At 40.2% G+C, this 17664-nt stretch overlaps 2 protein-coding genes across 2 annotated transcripts; one reads left to right on the top strand and one right to left on the bottom strand.

Annotated features, from left to right (window-relative positions):
* Nucleotides 1-643: 643 nt before the first annotated feature.
* Nucleotides 644-15096, bottom strand: LOC128741044 (uncharacterized). Its single transcript, XM_053836622.1, has 6 exons — nucleotides 14966-15096; nucleotides 8997-9123; nucleotides 2080-2266; nucleotides 1891-2008; nucleotides 994-1823; nucleotides 644-936 (listed from the first exon to the last, which is right to left on the bottom strand). Exons 1-6 carry the CDS (start codon nucleotides 15094-15096, stop codon nucleotides 644-646), a joined length of 1686 nt encoding a protein of 561 aa, XP_053692597.1.
* A 1058-nt stretch (nucleotides 15097-16154) lies between these two features.
* Nucleotides 16155-17439, top strand: LOC128741043 (fibrinogen-like protein A). The gene is made up of 4 exons (XM_053836620.1): nucleotides 16155-16173; nucleotides 16416-16500; nucleotides 16556-17203; nucleotides 17265-17439. The coding sequence occupies exons 1-4, from the start codon at nucleotides 16155-16157 to the stop codon at nucleotides 17416-17418; spliced, it is 906 nt and encodes a 301-aa protein (XP_053692595.1). The 3' UTR covers nucleotides 17419-17439.
* Nucleotides 17440-17664: the final 225 nt, after the last annotated feature.

The following is a 17664-nucleotide window of genomic DNA, read 5'->3' as shown; positions in this document are numbered from 1 at the left end:
TGCACTGAATAACTTAATTGCAGCGACAGTTAAAAATAAAGACTTATCTCATTAATATCACAGAGACATCCAGCGACTGCCTACGCAAAAATTATCTCAGTTTATTCCTCTACTAATGACCTGTAAATTTAAATCTAAATATTTAGCCAGTTCGTCACGGTTTTTAGTCAGATGATTCATGATATTTTTTCATTTACGAAATCTCATTCTCCATGAGCTTCTTCTCGTCGCTTACAGTTCTATACTTTTTCTTAAGTTTGCGCTTCACAATCGACCAATATTTCAATCGACCTTGGCTTCGGGATATTGGCTGCATTCTACTCCTTGTGAATCACAGCGACGCCATTGTCGTTGTACCACTAATTTGGTCTAGTTTGAATAAAGCCAGCTTACTAATAGATAACGAAGCTCATGCTACTCTAGAAGTTCAGTTCGCAGCTGCAGCTTGTACTTTGAAACTTCTCAAACCAACAATCCAACATAGGTACTGATATTTCTGTTGCTGTTCGGGTTTTCTGTTGATGGTCAAACGTCCTCGAAACACTTGGAATGTTTCCAGTTTTCACTCGAAAAAACAATTTTTGTTTGAATAGTTCAGTAAATAAAACCAACCACAGAAGTTTATTGAGGAATACGGAATAATTTATTGTTTCCCTTTGATCTCATCGATCACTTTTACCGGAGTCATTTTATAGTCGGTTAAAATTTCGAATTTCGAAAAGTTTTCTCTGGAACCATTTTCCCCCGCAGAAGCTGCCACGTTGACACTCATGTCGGCAAACGGTGGATACTGTATCTCATCGTAGATGTGTTCTATACTGTACCTTCGCGCCGGCGAGTTCTGCTGCGGCGGTTTACTACCGGCCAGGGTGAAGTTGTAATTGTACGGGGAGGATTTGTTCACCGAGGAGTTGTTTACTGGCACATCGTAGTGTTCTGCAAAGCAAACTTGAAATTACTTGAAATATTAATTACTAAAGTAAAATTTTTCACCTAATTGATTGCTTCCGGTGCGTTGGTTTTTCGCTTTCACCTTTGTGTAGATAACACGCGGGGGATCCGGAAGGGGTTCTAAAATTCGCGGACTGTCGGGGCCTTTTTCTTCCTCGAGACTTTTCACTGGCTGTTGGTGCTGCTGTTTTTTCATAGTCTTTCGGTTGAGGTTTTTCATGTAAGCTACAACAGAGAGCAGCAGAATCAATGTCAGCAGCAAACAGGATATTGTTGCTATTGCCTGTTTGTTGTTGATTTGCTGCTCTTCGTTGGACACTTCTTTGCCATCGACAAGTTCGACCACATTCGACTGGTTGTCAGATTCGACGTAGACCAACTCATTGCTGTTGGTATCAGACGTCGAGTTCCCTTCGGTTCGGGAGTGGACCGTATCGATAAAAGTGATTTCCACTTTTGTGGTTGTGGCTACTATCTCATAGTAGCTTTCATTCTTAGCAGTTTCAGTGGTGGACGTTAAATCCTCAATGGGGACGTAAGTCACACTAGCATTTGCTGGAAGATATTCATTATACGACTGAGCATAAGTAGCATTACTTGGGATTGGTTCATTCAGTTCTGTTGTAGTGGAGTCGATTGAATTCACGGTTGAACTTATGGTCGAATTTACTTTGATCCACTGTTCCACCGATATCCGCTCGGTGCTTTCACCGGACATATTGCTTTCCACCACCCTGGTTATGTTTTCAAACATGACATGACCATCGTCGATCAGGCATGTTCCAGTTATGTGATCACACCTCGAAGTACTGCAGTTGCACCGATTCTTACACAGCGTGCCATAGTGGCCGGCTGGACAGGGAGCTTCACAACTAAAAGAGACAGACCAACGAAAGGCACATTAAATATTTGCAAATGTTATTATTTTGAGCAACTAACTGATGCCCAATCCAGCCATCCGAACATCGACAGTGTCCGGTCTTTCCATCACACAGGGCCTGATTCTGACAGTGGCATCGACTTCGGCAGCTTTCACCCCACGTTCCGTTGCGGCAGCCTGAAAGTAGAGGAAGAAGCAGTCGCTGATGGCCAAAAGGCGTAAACAATTAACTGGATAAGCAGAATTACGTTGCGTGCAATGTTTTCCGGTGAACCCCGCCTCGCAGAGGCAACTATTCGGTGCGACGCAGGTTCCCCGGCCGCAACCACCGCGGCACAGCGGACGACAGATCCGATTGGTCGATGCGCTGCCGTTTGTACTGTTTTCCTCGTAACCCTCGCAGCAGTATTCGATTTTTCTCGTTTTCGTTATGTTCTGCGGAAGAAAGAGAATGTACATATTGCTTTTGATTTGGGAGTTTAGTCACGAGTCACAAATTTTATTATCTTGCTAATAGGGAAGTAATTGGCATTAGCAATAAACTTTTTTCCATCGGTAAAGTGTTCACATTATTTATGCTTATGTTTCTGTTCGATAGGTGATTGTTCTAGCTCTGGCGATTGTTTTTAGCATGCGTAAATTCGCTTCCTGCTTGGATTGGCGCAGAACTCACTTAAGGCGAACAGACAAACTTGACTGAATCAAGTTAATTACCAATTGTATGATAAAGACAAAAGTTTATGAAATTTCAATTTTTTTTAACTATATTGTTGAACAAATGACAAGTATTTGTACATTGAAGTAACATTTAAGATATTTGAGAACGTAGAAAAGAAGTAATCAGCATTATTATTCTTTGTTTCAATTAACTAGGGTTTGTTACTGATTTTTATTTAGAAACAACTGAATGCGACTGATGATATCACGTCGCAAATCATAATTTAGCATTCTCATCGTGGTTTTGCATTCCATCGACCGACCTCCCTGTGGAGTCAAATGTTTAGGCGGAGGGCTTGCCAAGTGCTTGCGTCCGTTCTGTACTCTTTAAGTGATTCTTCAAGCATCGTTCTGACGATTCGCGACCATTCTCTTGCCGTAATGTCAAGGCGATGATTTGGATCTTTTTTTCGAAATGTTTTAACGTTGCTTTCCTCATGCTCCCGTGGTGGCACGGGTTGACGAATAAGAGTATTTTTGCAAAACTGATAAATAACCGGAAGTTTGTATGCACTGCTGGTTGTCAAAAACGAATGAAGTGGTTGAGCAAAATTGTGATGCATGTGAAGGTTTTATGATTGCTGCTTCATGATAAAGAGGTATTACATAACCAATGACCAGAAATGCTCAGTTTTCAATTTAATCGGTCACTATTTTTGCGATAAGTAAATTACTTGTGTTAAAATAGTTACATTTTCAAGTCCAGTTTCAAGTCTATACTTATAAGCATAATCTCAAGTTTAGCTTCAAACCTAATTTAAGCTTAATTTCAAGCTTAAATTTAATTTTAATTTCATGCCCAATTTCTATTTTAAGTTCCAATTGGTCGGTGTTAAGTCAGACCGGTCCAAGTGATAAAATGTTGATTTCGAGTAAAACGAATTCAAAGTTTGCTACTCCGTATTGTTCCTAGCTATCAATCGTTCGAAATCCTCTCATATCTCTAGCTGTTTGCAACATTTAGGTGATCTGATTAGAGGAAATGACCGTTTGCTGTTATTAACTCGCTTTCACACATCTGACACCGACCAATTCTAAATACAGTTTCAAGTGCAATTTAAATCTAATTTCAATTCTCGCTTTAGGTTCAGTTTCAAGCCTAATTTCAAGTCCATTGCCAAGTCCAATTTCAAGTCTAATTTTGACTTCGATTTTAAGTCCAATTAAGTGTAATTCAAGCCCCATATTTAAACGAATTCATTTCTATTTTTAGGGCCAATTTTAGGTTTAGTGATGATGGAAAACTCCAAAGAAAAGTCGAAAAATCATGTTTTGACTCATAGAATTTTTTTAAAATATTTTTTTCTTGCTTGTCAATTTCTAATCGGTTATTGATAAAATTTTCATGATAACGTTTTTCGTTACTATGTCCTGGCTGAAAAACTTGGTTTTCCTGAATAATTACATAATTCAAAAACCATATCTCTTGAACCCAACAGCGTACAACAAACGGTTTCTTATGAAATGTTAAATTATTTTCTGAGCGTGTTCACAGATGGATTGTACAGAGGAAATGTGACAAAAACTTGACAAATGGGATTGAAAAAAGATGAAAAACAAGATGAAAACACAGGAAAACGAAAGAAAAAACGTGACCGAATAGTAAAGGAAACGGGACATTAAAAAAGGGGAAAAGAATAAAATGGGAGAAAAAAAGAGGCAAAAAACTAAGACACATTATAGCAAAAGATGAAGGGCGGAAGTGAAAAAATAAAAATTAGAGAAAAGAAGGAAACAGTGTAAAGAAAACAAGGAATGAGAAAGAAAATGGCGATTAACTGAACAGCAAAGGAGAAAAACGGAACAAAGGTATAGATAAAACGAGATAGAAACGGAGAAATTGGACAGAAAATGAGAAAACAGACGGAGAGAAAAAATGAAAACGGAAATCATAAAACTGGAAAGAAGAACAGATCACGTTAGGAAAGGATGTAAAGCAGGACATAACAAGCAGAAAGAACGGGACTGCTGAAAACGTAAAACGGTATAGAAAAGGAGGTAAAAAGGGGAAAAATATGTACTCTGGAACCAAAAAAGACTAAACCGGACGGAGAATGACAAAAAATAAGACAAGAGAAGAGGAAAAACGGGCCTGAAAATGAGCAAAAACGGAGCAGCTGAAATTCAGTGCCCTGGAAAAAAGCGAAAAACGCCCGGAGAAAGAGAAAATAGCGGACACAGACATAGAAAAAACCAGAGAGAACAAGACAGAAAATGAGATAAGAAAATAATACTGATCAGAAACCAAGAACAGAACAGAGAGCGCTACTGGACAGAAAATAAGAGAATGAAAAGTAGTATAATGAGAGAGAGAAATAATAAAACCGATACAGGAAACGAGTAAAATGGGAAAAGAAGTCAAAAGGAATATAAAAGAAGAAAGATGGGACACAAAATGGGACAGAAAAAGAAGAAAAGAAAGACAGGCAGAACGGATTAAAGAAAATGGAAGTGAAAAAGACGAAAAAAACGGGTTAAAAAAAGGAAAACCGAAGAGGAAACCGAAAAAAGGCAGCCAAAAACAGAAAAAAAGACAGAAAAGTTGTGTTGACAAACGAAAAACAGAACAGACGAAGACGAAAATGAAAGGAGATTATAAAATTTAGGGAAATATGAAAACTCGAAACGAAACATAAGGAAAAAAATGAATGAAAAGCCGGAATACAGGAAAGAAAATAACAAAAAACGAGTGAAAAACATGAAGAATAACAGAAGAAGAAAATAAGAAGAAAAGGGACAGAAAAAAGGAAATCGAAAAAAGAAGAAAACCGAATTTAAGTAAGAGAAAGGAAACAGAGAAAAAAGAAATTGAGAAAAAAAAGGTTATTGTTTCACACGATAAGACGAAAAATGTCAATCCTAATTTCAAGTAAAACTTCGCGTCTAATCTCGTGGCCATGTCTGTTTTGAAGTAAAATTTCAAGTTCCATTTAGTCCAAATTGAAGTCTAATTTAATGTATAATGTCAAACTCAATTGCATGTTCGATTTTAAGTCTAATTTCAATTCTAATTTAACTCCAATTTTTCCAAGTCCAATTTCAAATCCAATTTCAACTTTAATTTCAAATCCAATTCCAAGTCTATTTCAATTCCTATTTTAAATAAGATTTTAAGTCCAATTTCATGTCTAGTTTCAAGTAAAACTTCCAGTCTAAATTATTCTAAATTTAAAAACAATTTTAAATCCTATTTTAAGTCCAATTTCCAGTTTAATAAGAGGCAAAGCTTCAAGCTCAAATTAGTCCAAATTAATGTCCTGTATCAAGTCCGATTTCAACTCTAATTTCTAGTCCAATCTCAACTTTGCTTTTAAATCAAATTGCATCCGCTAATCTGGAGTTTTAAACCGTGTCGACCAGTTTTTTTGAACATAGATAATAGATTCGCCATCCGCCACCGGTTACTCCATTTTGCCAGCCCAAAATTTTTTTCTGAAAGGGCGGGTGCCCACCTCTTATTTAAGTTCGGTCACGCCGGTATGGTTAAATTAGTGGACGATAGGCATAATGCATGATAGGTATAATGGGCGATGCGCATTTAGGATGTTAGACATAATTTACAAAACTTCGCTCTACAATGAATGTGTATTTAAGCCAATCACCGCTCTTTCACGATGCAATGAGACCAAGGACCGGCCAGTAGCATTGAGCAATTTGACATAATGCCGTTTGGGCTAAAATACATTGGCATAATTATATGGGACCATTTGGCATAAAGTCATTTAGCGTAATTCCTAAAAAAAATATTTTATTCTATTGATTGCCGGCGGCGAAGCCGTTGTCTTCTTTTTTATACTGAGTTAATTAAACCTCTTGAAGCTAACGGCAGATAGTTGGTACAAAACAAGGCCAACGTCCATTACACCTACCATATATTATGCCTTCTGCACAACGTTCGTATGTCTAATGAGATAGGTAAAACATTCATGTTCATTCACAACATTCATTTGTCTATTTATTTTATTTGGAAGCCTAATAAAGAACTTACTCTATAACTTTAACTGATTTGATTTTTGATAAGTCATTCGAAAAGGGTAAATTCCCGATTATTTGGAAGCTATCATTAATTTTCTCAGCCAATGTTACCAATCGAGCGAGAAGCCAACGTTGCCTGCTCACACGCGAGTGAGTATGAGAAACAAAGCATTCAACGCTAACGCCGCACACGCAAGCATGAAATCAACAGCCACCGTTGCTGTGTGCAGACATTCTGCTACCTACACACTAACGCACACACATCCTCACATCATCTTCCTGTATAGTTTATTCCCGAGTCAAATAACTCCTGAGCAATCAGCTGCCAGAGGCATAAAGGGCGCACTGGGATACAGGTTTCTTCATCTTCGTTCCCGATTTTACTCACGGGCGGGAGTACGAGCGACCGCGAGTAATCGGCATCAGCGGCTCGGACAGTAACGAATAACGAGAGCGACGTCCGTAGCTGTTAGCTAAAAACACACTCGCAAAAACTCGTCGCAATGCAAGGGACACTTACGCCGGCGCGTTCGTTAGGATGAGTACGCGCGTGCGAGAAAATTAGACCACAAGAGTGTGGGCTTCGCAACACTGTTCTCAGTATATAAAACTGGTGACCGTCAAAACGTAAGAAACTATCGTGAAATTAGCAGCCTTTCGGCTGCGTCAAAATTGTTTAAGATAGTCGTGAGTGGAGTGATGCTGCCCCACTGATTGCTGAATTATATATCTACGGTTCAGCATGGTTTCGTGCCTGGTATGCACGAACTTGATGGAATTTACTTCGTCCTGCCTTTCGCAAATGGAGAACAAGAAGCAAGTGATACCTTGGTTAAGCTCGTACTTGCACAATAGAATTCTGCGTGTGAAACTTGGTTCCTGTATTTCTTTGCATTTCACGACCATCTCGGGAGTTCCGCAAGGTAGTAATATGAGACCGCTGCTTTTCTTGCTGTTTTTCAACGATGTCACTTTCCTGTTGGGGGTTGGTTGCAGACTTGTAGATGCTGATGACCTAAAATTATTTCTGGCAATTGAAAAAATTGATGATGTTCCCCGAGTGCAAACTTTACTTAATGTTTTCACTGTTTGGTGTACACAAAACTGGCGAGGCAATGAACTTTTACCGCCTAAAAAATCCGATTCTTTTTAGTTATCGGATTGATGGACTGACCTTGGCATTTTACTTGCTACTATGCTCACGTTTAACGCGTTTTTACGCCCAAACTCAGTGCGGTGCAAGCGCTTGGTTAGCAGCAGAGATGGACGCAGAGTTCTTTGTGTTGCACAGAAACTCAACAGCGACAGGAATTTCAGAGAGTCAACCTCGCCGTTTAGCAGTTTTGCCACAAATAGAGCTTGTCGTATTTTACGCCGAAGTTAGAATGTTTCTAGTCCAACTCAACGAGAGCGATCGGGGTACGGCGGTAGATTATTTGGGCCAAGCCAGGGAAAATAGGGCAAAGCCAGTCGTAAAAACCTTTTTTCTACACGTTTGATCCGAACATTCCGGTAGAGTTAGTAGTGCGTAGTCTTATTTTGATAATAAATCCTAGCTGACAAGTTGCTTTGGAAATTTGGAGTTTCGGGTCAAGAGTGAACCGATTTTTTCAAACCCTGATCGTCGATGCTACGGTCAAACACACAGTCAGACGATTTGATATGATGGAATGTAATTACCTCGCATTTGGCAATACAAATCGTAGTTCAATTTGCACCAATTTACACATGTGTCGAAAAGTATTTGAAGACGACGGCAATCCTCAATGCAACGAACAATTCCAAGAATAGAGGCAGTGTCGTTAAAAATAAGTTAGATAAAAGTGGTCCTAAGTTACTGCCTCGGGGTATACCAGATTTATTGTTAAGCGGGGACGATATTTTTGACTCGAGGTTCACTTGCCAATTACAATTTGAGGCGAAGTCGAGGCCAGACATGAAATCTTGTTGGTCTGACGACGCTAATAAATGAACGAATAAAAAATAAAAGTTAAATGCAAGAGTAAATTTCGCTTCGCACATGATTAATTTCCACTGATTGCACTCACAGCTGCAATACCATACTTAATTAAATAGACCACCAAACACAAATGCTTCAATGTGTACGCCATTATTGGATATCGGCTAACTATTTAGCAAGATAGCACTTTGAAAGGCGGTTCTGACAAACGTCGTAAAATTCGCTACCGTAACACAACGTCGCTGCCGGGTTCTCATTTGATCCGAACGTCCAAACGTCCACACCTCCTCCGATTACGTGATAGTCGCCTACTCGTACGTAGGCGGGAAACAACGGCTCCAACCGGCCCGTCCCAGCTGTCCGTTAGGATTAGGTTTGTGTTAAACTAAGGAAAAAACCACAGCTTGGCCACCCGCGAGAGCCGACGAGGTAATGAAAACCAGCCCAGCATAATCCTACTGCTCTAGTTCGGCGTCAGCTCAGCTGTACCTAAGTAAATGCATCGTTACAAACCTGTTTCACGTAGACTTCCTTGATCTCGGGCCGATAGGAGGTACAGCGGGGCGGGATCTCCAGGCACCATTCCCTGGTAAGTACCTGCACGGTTTGGTTGCGTGGAACCGTTTCGAGCTCGGTGTAACTGCGATCATTAAGATAGAAAGAGAAAAAAGCATTTGAGTATCAGTAAAATGTGCTGTGGAAAACCATAAAAGTCTGCTAACTTTTTTGCTAATTGACTCCTGTTAAACAAACCTAGTAATCAAGTTATAAAATATTTTGATATAAACCTTTCATGCTTTAATCCGGCCAAATAAACTGTAACAAACATAATCATAAGATGTCAAAATTTGAATTGCTCAAACCATGTTCCCTGAAAACTAGGCCATTATCCATCAAACAGCAATCCGGTGTTACCAAAACCGACAAATAATTCCACCCGAAACCTCACATCATATTCCGTAATCGAAAACCGTCACCCATATGGGTGGAAAACCCGCCTTTGTTTTGACCGCGTTGGCCCTTCGCTTTTGGATTAACCAACCAACCGTCGGACCAAAGGTCGGTCTTCGATTGGTTATTCCATGCTGCATTCTCGAGCGTTTTGATTCGATTGCAAAATTTCCTCCTGTCATCATGTCCCGCATCAGCGAGAGCTTTGTAATGTGAACTGAACAGCTGAACCTTTCCAAGCTCCATTCGTAATAAGCCGGCTACGGACAAGGGGTATTTGACCGCGCCATTAACTGGCCTAGCCTAGCCGCGCCATAATTGTAAAATTACTTCGTCAACACCGACCGGCCGTCCGACGGAATGGCAGTCCGTCACCGGCTCTGCTGTTTTTCATTGTCAGTTTTAATATCCATGTAGGAGATTTCAATATCAAGTTTACTAATTTGATAATGCATGGTAATCACGGTCCATAATAGTAGGGCATGCGGCTACCACCGACCGGACCGCCTGGAAGCACCAAAGTGGAGTTGTTTTATTTCTCCACTCTTTCGTTGTGCCTTTTTTCTCACCACTCGCGGATGCGTCTGGTTTAGTTTAGAGCTGTTTCTTCACTACAGTTCAATTTAGCTTTGCTGCACTGCCTGTGACAGATCACAGATAATAGATTATCAGACATCTGTTTTTAGGGCATTATGATGATTAGTTGCTGAGAGTGAGTTTCGGAACGTTCGTTGGTCAATCAATGTCATTCGTCTCGAATGGGTCTTTCTAGCCATTTGAACCCTTTTGGGCGTCCGGTATTGGTTGATTGGTTGGTTTTTGATCGAGTTTTTTTTTCTAGGTCATTTTTCTGGGGTGAATTGTGTAAAATTTCTTCACTATCATAAAAAAATAAATACCGAACAAACTGTAGGCGGCGTCATTTCAAACATGTTTGATGTGACCTTTTTTATAGCGCGACAGATCCGTGGGAAATGTAGTAAATTTGGCTATTCATAGCTTCTTAGGCGCCGTCTATAAAAATTTAATTCCATTCCAAAAATATGATCGGAATAATCTTTCGCAGCTACCAATTAAAACCTCCCTAGGGTTTTTTAGAGAACATTATCAACTATGCTGTCTAATTAGCCCAAATATTTTAATGGGATTTCGTGATATTTGGAGAAATCCTGGTATCTAAGACCAATAAAGTGCGGAATGTGATCGTAATTAACCTAGCTTTTTGCTATTTGGCACCGGTTTGTTTATATAGGGAATTACAATATGAATTCAAACGATCAATGTGTCAATCAAACTATTGTTCTCTGTAGCTTGAAGAGAAACACCACTGGATATTACGCTTTTCCTATGCTTAACTCGAATTTGATTTAAGCTGCGTTTGGAAGAGAATGAAAGCGATTGGATAAAAAAGGAATATTATACAAAGTTAATAAGCGCCCACTCAAGAATCTGCAACAATGGCTTCAGTGAAATTCTGACGGCCGTCAATTCGACGGAATCTCTCCTAAACTAGATGTTGCCAATCAAGCTAGAACAAAGGTGAGCTGCAGCCTACTTTGCAGATTTCACGCTTTCGTAAACCGTGTTTTCAGCTAGTCTTGATTAAATTTTCCGGACGATTCGTCAAACAGTTGTATTCGTGTTACACTACGAAGACAGCTATCATCAGAAAAAAAACGCGGGAAAATCTATAGCTGGAAGTCCTCATCGAAAAAAATTCTTCAGTTTTTGACAATCATGACCAAATGGTGATTTGTTTTGATAAGATTGTTGTCAAATGGTTGTTAAAATGTTGTAAGGAGTAACTAATAGGCTATTGTTTTTGTATAAATATTCATTAAGAAAATAGTAACTAATATTCACTTAGCTTAGAGATATTCAAAAATCAAGATAACATTCCAAGCAAAATCTTAAAATATATGTACAAGATATGGACGATCGTGGCATCCTGGGGATGCGCAGCAGAATCGGTGATGTTCCATACCTGCGATCTTACCAACAGACAGATCGTCGTGAACGAGATTTAGCAGAAGTTACCAAAGCAGATGATTGCGTCTGGTGTCGCATATCCGCTGCTCGAAATGCGCCCGATTATTTCGGGCACGTGAAACTGATCGGAGAAATCGAGCTCTCACAAGGCGCTTCGTAAGAAGCGTGTTCAGTTCCAAAGTAGCACACTTACGATAGCATTAGCTGAAATAACTTATTAATAACTTCAACTAGTCATATGTAATACAAGTTGGAAATTCACCCGCACCACATGGGTGGCGCATGGGAGCAACTCGTTCGGATTGTCAAAAAGCGAATTCCATCAATTCAATTCCGAATTGTGCAATGGCTTAGTACCTTGTATTGTTCATCAGTCAACGAACACATCCAACGTAGATTTGTTCGCTATGCCCTTCGTCGTCTAGCTTGGAGACAACCAATGCAGCTCACTCCTTACGGGGAACGTTGCCAACTTCTTCAACTTGACACGGTTCAGCTACGCAGCGACGATGTACAAAGTTGACGCCAATCAGACCGGTAGTCCTCTAGGGACTCTAGAGACCGGCAGTCCTCTAGGGACTTGAGATAGTGATTTTGCTTACGGAAGACATACTTGGCGTATTTGAACGAAAGGTGTTGCGGACTATTTTTGGCGGGGTACAAACGGAAAACGGAGAGTGGCGGAAGCCGATTCCCATCGAGAAAGTTAAGAGACTACGGTGGGCCGGCCACGTCGCAAGGATGCCGGACGACTGTGTAGTGAAATCCGTTCTCTTAAAGAACCCTACCGGCACCAGGAATAGAGGGGCCCAACGAGCTAGATGGCTCGACCAGGTTGAAGCCGACTTGCATGTGTCGAGATGCGCAACGAATTGGCGACGAGTTGCCCAGGAACGAGTGAAATGGAGAGGAATTTTTGATACGGTAAGAGCCACCCCGGCTCTCGGCTGGTAAAGCAAGTAAGTAAGTATGGTATCAGATTTACTTCAGCGGATCAACATTAATGTTCCGTCTAGAATGCTAAGGATGATCTCAATTTTACGCCTGTCGTTCCGACGCACTAACTACGGTGTGCTAACAGCGCATTTATCGGCTTGCAAAGTGTCTTCAATAGAATTTCTTCCGTTTACTACTTTCACTTGTCCCGCAAAGTACTACACTCCAAAATCATTTTATTATTGAGACGAATTCTATATCATTACAAGGAATAAAAATAAGCGCATGAGAGCATGGGAGTAGTAAACAGGGATAGTTAAAGAAAAAGAGAGAAAATCGGGATAGAAAGAGGAAGAGAGAGTCATAGAAGGAATAAAAGGAGACCAGATCTTTCTGTACGTACCATTGCTCGTAAAATAAAAATGTCGCCAACATTCGTGCACACTTCTAAGCAACGACAAGGCATGAAGTCTTTCAAAGTGAGGACTGTGCCAAACCGTAATGATAAGCAAAATACGACGGCCAAAACACGCGCTCGTAAGCTTTATCGCGAATATTTAACGAAGTTTCCATGCGTTATAATGGACGATGAAACATATGTCCTAGAAGACTTTACACTGCCATGAAACGGAATGGCGTTGCAGAGCATTTTAGGACAAAGAAGAAAGCGAAGTTCCCCAAAAAATATTTAGTATGGCAGGCCATATGCAGCTGTGATCGAGCAAGCAAAAGTTACACCACTACGGGAACGGTTAACAAGGAAATATACAGTTGGGTTTCGAATTTGGCATGGTTCGATTTTGGCATGCCTCGATTTTGGCAACACAAGATATTTCACTTCCAAAATATGCTTAAATATCAATCAGTTTCCGCATACAAGCTTTAAATGACGAAAAACTGATGCCCTCAGTTTGTTCATGAAAAAAAGTTACGTGGTTTCGAACAATATTATCTTTATTGCCGTAGGACTACGTCTTACCGCAGGGTGTCAATAACTTATTTGCACCGGATGGATAGCTCTTGTCGGACTTTTTAAACATAAAATGGTTGCAATTGTTGATTAATGGTAGTAAGTCAGTTTCTAAACCATTTACATTAAATTTTTGCATATCGAAAAAGGATCTCGATTTTGGCACGGTTTCGATTTTCGCAACATAGGCGACACGCATTTGTTGTCAAATTCGAAATCCTACTGTACTGTGAAGAATGCTTGCAGAAACGATTGTTACCGTTCCTGCACAGCCATGGTGTACCCTCGCTGTTTTGGCCTAATTTGGCATCCTGTCACTACGCCAAAGATGTTTTGGAATGGTATGATGCTAATGGAGTCCATATTGTACAGAAGGAGGCAAATCCACCTAACAGTCCAGAGTTACGCCCCATAGAGCGGTATTGGGCTTTGGTGAAGAGAGAGCTGTCTCAGCACAAACAACAAGCAACATCTATAGACAAATTTCGAAAATCTTGGACAAACGCAGCTAAATTGGTTGCCAACAAGTCTGCACTGACTCTCATGGCAAGGGTAAACTCCAAAGTTCGCCAATTTTTCATGCAGACCAAATAAGTCATATTAATTTGTTTGATAATTATTAACGATACACACATAAACGATATAAAATTGTTTCATGGATTAAACTTCTAGCAAATTTGTATTACTGCAAAATTGAGGTGTCCAGATGTTGTCGCGAACAAGCCTTATTAAAAAAAAAGTGTTTCAGCACAAAGCTTCCAAACTTATTACATTACATTATTAGAACTACCGAATATTTTCAGGTGAATAAAAAACGTTTTCAGCCGTACTGAAACTAACGGAAATGGTTTGGCACAGCAATGTACTGTCAAAGCAATTTACTCAACAGTGTGGAACAGGACAGCAGGTTCAGCAGGACAGGGCAGCTGAAGCAGCAGTAACAGATGACACCGTTGGCGGTCCAAAAACTCTAAAACTGACCAAAACTCCCGTACAGCGCACACATCGATATGACATAAGTAAGTGAACGCAGTTTCGGTTCAAAAACAACGTTTCAAGTACGAGTGCTCTCTTCATGATGATACCTACTTATCCTACACGAAGCGCTATGTGCAGAAACTGGATACGGGAGGTGAGTGGCGAATGGAGATCCTTTTCTGGATGCGCTACAGGCTGTGATGTTGTATCTTTTCGAAAATTAAATTATTTGTTTTTCCTTTATTCATTTATTTTTTCATTCATGACTGAACTGCAATATCAGGCAGCACAAAATCATGAGTAATAGCTCATGATTTTACGTTGCGTTGTACTGCAAGAAGCTCGTGATATCATAATTATTATTCATGGTGTATTTTCATAAAGCATTAGCTAGAAACCTGAAATCATGAGTCATTTTGCTCATTTTGGAGATTAAATTTCTATCCGTGTATGTTTCAAAAATTCGGTGCCACATCTTCTGTAAAAGTTCAAATACCTAACAACGGATACTAAATTATGACCAGGTTTAAAAGCAGTTTTATTTCATACGTATAGATATTCGCTTTTCTTCCCAACTCATGTCGAAGAGATTGCGGAAATCACCATGCAACACCATGCAAAAAACTGCAACTAGTTCTCACAAAAACTAAAAACTCACCTTTCATAACGAATGCAAACGTGGTCGTCAGTTGCATAAGATCTGTCTGCTACTAGTGCCAGTAGGATAATTAGGCTGACTGTCGCCCAATGCAAAATCGATGAAAAACTGTTCCCATGAATTGCTTGCATAATGATGATGTTGACGATAATGGCGACGATTCAAATCGATATCACATCTCTTCTTTCTTTATGTTGTTAACGGATTTTAGTGACACTTTGATTACAGATTGTTTTACCACCAAAACCAAAACCGGATCACTGGTTAACTGCACAACGACCTCTGAAAGGTTTCACTTTCATTACCACTGCATTTGGCACACCGAGAATGCGGATATCACTTTCATCCTGCGTCGTAAGAAACTGATTGAAAACTGACTGCACGGAGATGAGGATATGTACGACGCTGCAAATCGTCGTCGCTAATCTTGAACTCGCTGATTCCGATACACACGTATACTACACTTGATCTTGCGCTTTTGTTGAGTTACGATCGTCCCGGTCAGTCGTCGCCGTGCTGTCTGTTACCCTTCGACTGCGACGATTGCTACTGTTTTACTGTCGGAGGTCACTGCCACTACCTTAGGCATTCCAGTCTGTCAGCTGTTGGCTGATCGCAGAAGTCATGCGCCAGCTTGTGCATCACTCTGCCAGATTCTAACAGGCGGCTGCTTATGGTCATCCTGTGAAATACTGCGTTTCGCCAGAGATTGGCGGATTTGTCATAAATAAAATGAAAGATTCCAGCCAGTTAGTTGGAAATTCTTAACTACGCGGTAGATCCGTTTGCCTATGGCGCTCAGGGCCCTGTATGATATATGTACGACAAACGGAGGGATGCTAACTAAGTGGTGAGCAGAGCAGCAAGTGGCGGAAAGTGTTCGGCCACTGCTCGTTAGTTGCTTAAAACTATGTAGACAGCGTCGACACCGTGTCATCAGGAAATATAATCCACCGAGAGCTGCTCGAGCGACGAGTACCGAATCCCCGAAAGGAGATGTTCCATCTAAGCCTACACGAGGGGTTCCGTTGTTTTTGCACCGAGACTTGATTGCTGGGACCGTGCGGTGCGGCAATGCGGTGGGGCTCTCCCGCTTCGTCTCGAGATTTAATAAATTGAACCAGATTGACGGTGATATCCGAGAGTCGTAAATATGATATTATTAGATTTAGCTGTTGCGTATTGCTAAATGGAGTGCGTGATTGAGTGTGCGTTTCCTGGCGAACGACAATGAACTCACGCTGCTCTGGTTTTAAGTATATTTATTTATTATTACTTATGTTATTTATTTTGCAATGAAAGTAATGCTACTCCGATTGCATTATCACACGACTGTCCTGCTTATCATGTATTGTACGAGTAGACGGCTAAGTGTTTGAAAATGTACAACTTTTTAATTATTGACGAGTATCTGTTAAGCGATTTCCACCAATTTTTCTTGCTGCTGTAGCTAGAAGCTTCACTGTCAGTGGTTTTAATTCGACCGGTATTGGATACGAACTAGTCACAACTAACTTGGAGGACATTAATTTTAAGTAAGTTTTAATAATTGTGAGAGATAAGAATATTATTTTTGCATTTCTCTTCTAGTATGCAACAATTAAATTCGAGCCAACAGAAGCTTAGCTCTGAAATCCAAGACCTAAAAATAACTCTAGCAGAAATCAAAAGCTTATTCACGATCCACACGCTTGTTGAGCGAGAAAAATTGCCCGAAACGTGCGTTGAAGTTCCCAATTGTCGATCGGGTCAATACCGTATTCAGCCTCGACCAGAAGTTACGGATGATTTCGAAGTTTACTGCGACCATAAGTACGAGGACGGCGGATGGACGGTGATCCAGAACCGCTACGATGGCTCGGTTGACTTCTATCGAGGTTGGGATCAGTACGAAAGCGGCTTTGGAGACCTACAAGGCGAGTTCTGGCTGGGATTGAGAAAAATCCGCGAGTTGACGTACGCCAAACCGCACAAACTGCATATCGTAATGGAGCGATATGACGGGAATTCTTTTGTGGCTAAGTACAGCCGATTTCTAATTGGAGGAGCAAAGGGAAAGTATCTTTTGAAGTGTTTGGGGAACTTCAGTGGAAATGCGAGCGATTCATTACGACGAGCTTATAACAAAAAGTTTTTAACTTTTGATTCCGATGAGGATTATGATAATTATAGTGCTGAAACCAATAATTGTGTTGCGAATCGTAAGGGAGCTTGGTGGTACGATGGCTGCTACGCTAGGTACAATTTCTGTGTCCCTCGGAATGAATAATTGTATATTTCAATGTTTATTTTTTTGCAGCAACTTAAATGGACTGTATTTCAAGCAGATAGCGAGACAGAATGGATTTACTTTGATGAGCTGGGGGATAGATTTTATAAATTTTCTGAAAAGCTCACGCATGATGATTAAGGCTACCTCTGAAATGAATGATGATGGTAGTCTATGTACCTGAGAAAAATGATACATAATGAAGTTCACAACATAATATTAAGCTACAATAATAATATCAGGTGACAAGTATCTAGACCAGTTGTTCAAAACCAAACTATCGTTAATATTTTATTCAAGGTATTGTCCATTGCTGGTTACTGCTTTTTGGATTCTACGGCGGAAAGAGACTTTATGCTTCGAAGCCAAGAACAAAACAAGCCAACTTATAATACCTTTCCCAGATTTTATGTATATTAAAAATTAGTCA

This window comes from Sabethes cyaneus, chromosome 3, assembly GCF_943734655.1.
Source record: "Sabethes cyaneus chromosome 3, idSabCyanKW18_F2, whole genome shotgun sequence".
In the NCBI taxonomy this organism is placed as follows: Eukaryota; Metazoa; Arthropoda; class Insecta; order Diptera; family Culicidae; genus Sabethes; species Sabethes cyaneus.
Note: the sequence above shows the minus strand (reverse complement) of the source record. Positions and strands in the feature narration are given on the sequence as shown.

Coding starts and splice junctions, on each gene's coding strand:
- LOC128741044 (XM_053836622.1), bottom strand. CDS start 15,096: ATGCAAGCAATTCATGGGAACAGTTTTTCATCGATTTTGCATTGGGCG. Junction 2,267..8,996: donor AGGAAGTCTACGTGAAACAG/GTTTGTAACGAT, acceptor TTTCTTCCGCAG/AACATAACGAAAACGAGAAA. Junction 2,009..2,079: donor CGGAAAACATTGCACGCAAC/GTAATTCTGCTT, acceptor CTCTACTTTCAG/GCTGCCGCAACGGAACGTGG.
- LOC128741043 (XM_053836620.1), top strand. Junction 16,501..16,555: donor TTGGAGGACATTAATTTTAA/GTAAGTTTTAAT, acceptor TTTCTCTTCTAG/TATGCAACAATTAAATTCGA. Junction 17,204..17,264: donor TACGATGGCTGCTACGCTAG/GTACAATTTCTG, acceptor ATTTTTTTGCAG/CAACTTAAATGGACTGTATT.